General features: G+C 33.6%; 1 protein-coding gene across 1 annotated transcript; it reads left to right on the top strand.

The window, feature by feature from the left end:
• Positions 1-717: 717 nt before the first annotated feature.
• Positions 718-2296, top strand: LOC132164239 (protein SODIUM POTASSIUM ROOT DEFECTIVE 2-like). Its single transcript, XM_059574706.1, has 3 exons — positions 718-1228; positions 1404-1479; positions 1894-2296. Exons 1-3 carry the CDS (start codon positions 764-766, stop codon positions 2070-2072), a joined length of 720 nt encoding a protein of 239 aa, XP_059430689.1. The 5' UTR covers positions 718-763; the 3' UTR covers positions 2073-2296.
• The last annotated feature ends 4896 nt before the right edge of the window (positions 2297-7192 follow it).

The raw sequence follows: 7192 nt of genomic DNA on the forward strand, positions 1-7192 counted from the left end.
AGTCCTAACTATTCGACTCATTTAATTAAACCGATCAGATTCTTCAATTTTAACTTACTAATTTTGTGTTGAATTTATATTAAATTCATGAATTATGTTAAAAATTGTAAACACTAATATGCGGCAGACAGAATGGTTTGCAAATTTACAAACACATAATTCCCCATGTCCCCCTGCTCCTTGCCCAACTGAACCCCATTCTGAGCTTGCAGTTAGTTTGCCTCAATCATTACAAAATTCTCAATACATTTAAGGTCAAAATAATGGAGATGAGCACAAGTTTCAATAATCTAGACACATCTTCCTACTATGGTCATGATTGGGGAATTAAGTCAATCTGATCCTGCTACAAATGCCAACACCATATGGCCCTCACAATTAGGCCATATTGCACAATTGTCTATTGTACAACAATGATGTCTAAATGATAAGATTAGCTAGTTATGAACCTTTCTTCATGTTAATACTTCTAGTAGTGGTAGTAATCATTTCACACAAAGATAAACCTAACTTTTTCACCCCACACCCTCTAAAAAATTAAAAAAAGAAGAAAGTTTAAACAACAACATTAAAGGTCCAGATTAATCACATATCTTCTAAGGTATCATTACCTATCCCTAATCCCTTTGGTGGGACCTGTCTGCTTTTTCTTTATCTCTCTCTCTCACTCAACTTTAAAAGCAGCCTACTTCTTTGCTGCTGCTGCATATTCACAAAAGCAGCCTGGTTTGAAGTTATTCTCATTTCTCAATCATCTCCAAGCATGAAAGGAATGGATCTTTTCTGTGCATCTCCAGCCTCCACAGCCATATGCTCTAGCATGGAGCTCCGTTCCATGGTCCGACATGGCCCCAGACCGATTGAGCGCCGCCGCAATCCTCCACATATCCATGATCGAAGAAAAAGCCAAGTACCCCATGTCCCTTGTTCATCTCAATTTCCCATCAATCCTAAGCCTTATTATGAAAAGTATAGGCGGAGCTCCGCCAATCAAAGTGATTTACGTAGAAAAAGCTCCGCCAACGTCATAAATGATCTGAATACTACTCCTCCTGGCTCCTCTAGATATCTCCTAAGTGACTCACCCTTCATCGACTGGTTATCCGAGTCGTCTGAGCCCGGCGCCGCTGCATTGGTTCCTGCTGAGCCGGCGAAGCCTCGGCGCCTGATCAGCTCAAACGACTCTCCTCCTTTAAAATCCTCTTTCTCAGCTCGCTCCCATGATCAGGTTCCTTGTTATAATCATCTTTCTTTGTGTTTTTCATACTTCTATAAAAAAATAAATAAATAAACCCAGAACCTTGTCTCATAGTTTGTGAAAAAACAAATTCCTAGAATGTTTTTGGACTAACATTTACTACGTACTTCTATTTGTTGTTGTCTATTTATATTCGAATTTGCAGGTCGTGGTTTTGTGGGTGTCACTGCATTGTAAGGGATGTGAAGGAAAAGTCAGAAAACATATTTCAAAAATGGAAGGTTAGTGCAATAACACTTCAATTCTTTGAAGCAAAACATTTAAGAGTATCCCGTTAGTTATATATAGTAATATTTTTGTCCCTTCAAAAGTGAAAAAATTTTAGCCATTCATTTCATCAATCGGTTTAAACAAATACAAATGTTTGCGTTACCGAGACAAGTAGATTTTACATATTAAAAATTAAAATTAATTATCTGGGTAACACACAAACTTATGTATTTGTTTAACCCCATTAGATAAAATTGATGGTTCAGATTTTAAAATATGAGGAGATCTCAATCCCTATACCATACTGCCATCTCCGGTTCAAATTCCCATATTCCCCAGATTTGGGTTGTTCATTAATTAGGAAATGAATTGGAAAGGCATGAGTTTAATGTGATTATTTTTTTTGGGAAATTAATTTGGAGCAGGAGTGAGATCATATAGTATAGATTTGGCGACAAAGAAAGTGACAGTAATTGGGGACGTGACACCTTTAGGTGTACTCGCGAGTGTGTCCAAGGTGAAAAATGCACAGCTTTGGCCGACTCCAACATCTACATCTACATCATCATCATCCCCATCACCATCTTCCCGATGGTCAGCATGAGCAGTTGCAAATAAAACTGGAGTTTCTATTTAACTTTTTATGTACAAGTTTGGAATCCCACTAAGGGTGTGTTTGTATGCTTTGATTTGATAAACTTATCATGTTTCAATTAGTATGTGATGTAAATTATATATATATATGTAAAAACTCTTTCTTTTTTTCTACGGGATTGGAATCATCAGAAACTTGGTTGTTCAGAGATCAGAGAAGAAAGTAAAAGTGATAAGAGTTATAATTAGTATCTGATTATCGTATCTTCTAAGTATTCCCTTTCACTTTGTTTGAATTTTAAAATCTTTGCTTAGGTTGGCAACTCTGAAAATTTCTTCTTGTTTACTATTTCCCATATCACGCCCACCTTTATGTGGGGGTGCATGGAAGTGTACGATGATTCTGTAAAAAAGTGCTACAACCTGTGCTCGTTAAGCACACATCGAAGCATCGATTACTTTTTGTTTTCAAGAAGAAGAATCACCCATTACTTGCCCTTCAATTTTGATCACAGTAATATATGTTAACCACCGTGTGTATATATATATATTTTTATTATTATTATTATTATTTTTTTATTCAATGCGGTGAAGGAGGAAAGAAGTATGCTAACCACCGTATATATTTTAAAGTTTATTAGAACAATACCTTAATGATAGGCCGGGTAACTTTTGACATCGTCTTCGGTTCAAATTTAATGTGAAATTAATTAGTGGGTTAGAGTTTAGTATAATAGAGTTCGCGTCAAACCGAATTGATCACTCGAATAAATACAATTAATAAACGAGTTAATTTCGAGTAAACTTGCTTAACATACGACACGAGTGATCGGTATAACATCTTGTAAATTATTACCATTAAAAAATCATTTAAAACCCTTCCGACCAAGATAAAAATCACCCTCAATCTCATCCATAGTTGTAAAGATATAATTTTGGTAGTTTAATTCATTTTCATGTTCATGTTCATGTTCAATAATTGGGAGTTCTTGTGCCAATATCTTTGTATAAAATGACATGCATTTTCATGCTTAATAATTGAGAATTTTGTTAATTAAACGGGTTATACAGTTCGAGTTGGCCGGTCACTTGCCTATTTAAATTTGTTGTGTCAGAGTTAAGGGAACTGATCACCCGTTTAATTAAAATGATCAAATTCATACTGACTTATATAATTTTATACACATACATTGACGAACAAACACGAATTGACACTCATACTTGATGTCTTTTACGCCAACTGGATATTGCAGTGAATTGTAAAATAATTGTAAGTATAGTATTACTCATTACAAAGAGTCGAAGACATTCTTAATCAAATTAATAATAATAATAATAAAAACATTGATCAAATTAAAATTAACATGGTCCCCAAGCAAGAGCAGCGTAGGATACTGTATTAGAAGAAGATGACAAGAGCTAGAAGATAGCGTGCTGAAAGACATGGGATGCATCATGCATGCGAGAGCAATATTGGTTGGCAGTCAAGGACGGCAGGGTTGTGGTTTGGGACGACACAGACACTACGAACTACTTTTTCCTTTACCTTTTCTTCTGTCTTCTGAATTGTGCCCATATTTTTGGAGGGTGGATGTTCTGTTTGATTTGTCAGAATTTCGATTGTGGGTTCTCTGTAAGTTTCACCAATATCTTCTTCTTTCTTCTAGCTTGATCTTTTTCTTTTGCTTTTCAAGAAATGTTGACAATCTGTGGGTTTGTCATACTAATGGATAACCATTAATGACCTCTACTTATCTAATAATTAAGCATACCATCCATGAAAGACTTCAAACTTACAAATTGGTTAACAAATATGATTTGGAGATTTGTTTGATGTTATTTTCTTACACATTTTTTGTCTATCTTTTTAAAAATTCGTCATTAGATCTTACCCACATATTACTACCAAAAATTTCACATTTAATGACATTTGAATAGTGAGGTTTTTAGAAAATGTCACTAATATGTGACTTCATTTGAACAGTTAAAAAAAGTCGCATTTTAGTGACATTTTCTAAAAACGTCACTATTTAAATGCTATTAGTTGTGAAAATTTTGTAGTGATAGTAGATTTGCACATATTTTGTACGGAGATAGGCAAAAGATATGTAGGAGATTAAAACCAAACATTTCTCTATGATTTGTGTTAATTTTTTTGGCTCGGCCAAGAATTCTTTTATATATATATATATATATATATATATATAAAAAAAAGAAATTTGTGGGCTTAACTCATCTCATAAAACCGGTTCAATAAGTGAGAGTTGTTCATTCCTTATAAACATGCCCAAGATCTTGTCTACAGGCAATGTGAGATTATTTCTCAACACCCTCCCTCACGTGTAAGCCGATATTTTTCCTGGTCCTTGTCACGGGGTAAGTAGTGTGGGCCCCAATTCGTCCTGTGATAGGCTCTAATAGAATGAAAAATTTGTGGGCCTAACTTATTTTATAAAACCGGTTCAATAAAAGAAGGTTGTTCATTCCTTATAAACATACTCAAGATCTTGTCCACAGACAATGTGAAATTATTTCTCAACAATATATATATATATATATATATGCTAATTATAACGTAATTTGAGCTGCGCCATGTATTGGTGGCAACTCTTTTCTATGTGCATAATGAGCCTTCCACATAATAGACCAAATGATAACAGCATGGTTTACTTTTGGCTGCAAAGTCCATTTCAAATTTTGGAGTGGTGGGGCTGCGTCATCATCATGGCTTTAAGTTTCTTCGTCTGTGTTTGCTTTTGAAACTTTATGATATATCTTAACCAACTGAGGAGACAAGAGACTTGGAGTTTCAGTAGGTGGAGAAGAAGGAAAAATCTCCACATCCATATCCATAATATGATTTTTTTTTTTTTTTTTTTTTTAACGATGAAACTTCAAGTGAGAAATTTCTTTTGTTTTTTTAAAAAAAAAAAAAAAAAAAAAAAAATGGAGGTTCGAATTGGGACTTGGTAGCTTTAATTTCTTTGACTATGTGTCTTGGACGGCTGGAAAAGAAAATACTAGAAAAAGTGAAAAGGGGCTAATCCATCATGCAGGCCATGACCCCACCAACCTCCTAGTTTCGTCACGGGTTAGAGCCTCAAAGGGCACGCAACATTTTTCATTATGTGTCACTGTATGGGATTCGGATTCTTATAATTGAGAATTTTTTGTTACAAAAGGTGTCACGTTTTCTTATGTGTCAAATGTTTGTCAAGTGACTAATAATTTTCCATTTCTTATCTGGACTTATAAATTTGCATGGTTTTGAGGGATTAAGATTTTAGGTAATGAGACTGTCTATATATTACACATGTAATGATGCAATGAGAAGAGAAAGTATTTGGACTTCATTTGCTTAAGTTGGTGTTAAGTTAGCCCAAATAGACAAGGCAACATGAACAATGAAATAGAGCCTAAAACCTATGTATAGGTTTGCCATATAATCAATGAAAATTATTATACATTGTTTTCTTTAAAAGGTAAAATCGTGTTCATGCTTTCTCAAGTTAATTAGTAAAAGAATTACAAATGATAGAATGATGAAAAAAAAAAAAAATGAAAGATTGATAAGTAAGACAAATTTGCAATGTGGAAAATCGTTTTCATCCAAACATATATATATATTAAAAGAAGTGAAAGACATGCCGAAGAACAGTGCTAGTTTTGTTCTACGATGCAACCAAACAGGGAAGAGAAATGTTGAAAATGATAAAGATGAGAAAGTTGCCCAGTGCCCTAAATGTTAAATCATATCCAAAAGAGCTTTGTCGAGTTGCTCTTCTTTTTGAGACAGGAGGTTGTCATTTATGTCGTATGAAGTTGAAAATTTTTGGGGTAATTTGCGTATGATTAGACCACCTTTGAAAACTCCATAAGCTAGAGCTCCGATAAAAAGCTAATTAGCATAGCCCACTGTGAATGTGGAACAGATCCCATCAATTATTAAATTAAATTCAGATGATTTTGTAGCTAGGTAGCTAGAATTTGGTAAATTTTTCCCCTGTACTATTATTTTTATTTTTTTTTATTTTTGGAGAAACCTCATCAAATGTTCCCTCAAAAAAAAAAAAAAAAAGAGAGAAAAAAAAATGATGGATACTATTTATGCGGAGTAGATATATATGTGCTTGGTATATATAGAGATCCAAGTGACAAATTATGAAGGCTTTTGTTTTATACTTCTATCTAATCTTTTCCTTTTTTGTGAATGATTTCATTTTACAGTACTTTTTGAACAAACCTTTGATGTGGCAACACTAAAGTTACATTTGGTGTGCGGATTAGAACTTGAAATAGAATAGTTATTCTTGTGAAATAATTATTCCATTTGTTTGGTTTGCTTTATTATTCCTTAGAGCATCTATTTAGAGCATGTGAGAAGAACATGTGATTCTCACGTGCCAAAAGTCAATTGTACAAATGATTATCTTTTCTCTCTCGAAAAACATGTGATTCTCACATGCCAAAAGTTCATTTTCAAATAAGGGCCCGTTTGGGAGTGCGATTTCAATAAGTGCGATTTTAAAAATTGCGTTTTTAAAATCGCTACTTTTTAAAATCGCACAGGCGTTTGGTAAAACATACTAAAAAATACTTTTTTTATCAATTGAGTGTTTGGATAACATTAGCATATAATTGCGGTTTCATGACCAAATTACCAATAAAGATGAACAAGACAGAGAGGATGAAGAAAAAAAAAAAAAAAAAAGAAGGGTTTTAGTATATTTTAGGTGGGTATTCTTAGTATTTTTTTCAATCCCGTTCTAAAAAATGTAACTATTGCGCCAAATATTTTTTTAATAGAAATCGTGATTTTATTTTAAATTCGCACTTTTTCAAATAAGCACCCTCTAATCAGCTTATGAAAATCGCAGATTTTTTTGCGATTTTAAAATTTGCGTTTTTAAAATCGCAACCCCAAACACTCTAAAGTTGCGATTTGGTTTAAAATCGCAGATTATTTTTTTAAAAACGCACTCCCAAACGCACCCTAATTCTCTTTGTGTTTTCCCATTGGTTTTTGGCTATACGAGTGGGTTGTGCTATAGGTTTATTTGCTTCTTTTTGTACAATGGACTTTTGGATTGTTAAGACTTTAGAGCTTTTGAATTGTCAATAAGAAAATTG

Source organism: Corylus avellana, chromosome ca10, assembly GCF_901000735.1.
Source record: "Corylus avellana chromosome ca10, CavTom2PMs-1.0".
Classification (NCBI taxonomy): Eukaryota; Viridiplantae; Streptophyta; class Magnoliopsida; order Fagales; family Betulaceae; genus Corylus; species Corylus avellana.

Coding starts and splice junctions, on each gene's coding strand:
- LOC132164239 (XM_059574706.1), top strand. CDS start 764: ATGAAAGGAATGGATCTTTTCTGTGCATCTCCAGCCTCCACAGCCATA. Junction 1,229..1,403: donor CAGCTCGCTCCCATGATCAG/GTTCCTTGTTAT, acceptor TCGAATTTGCAG/GTCGTGGTTTTGTGGGTGTC. Junction 1,480..1,893: donor ACATATTTCAAAAATGGAAG/GTTAGTGCAATA, acceptor AATTTGGAGCAG/GAGTGAGATCATATAGTATA.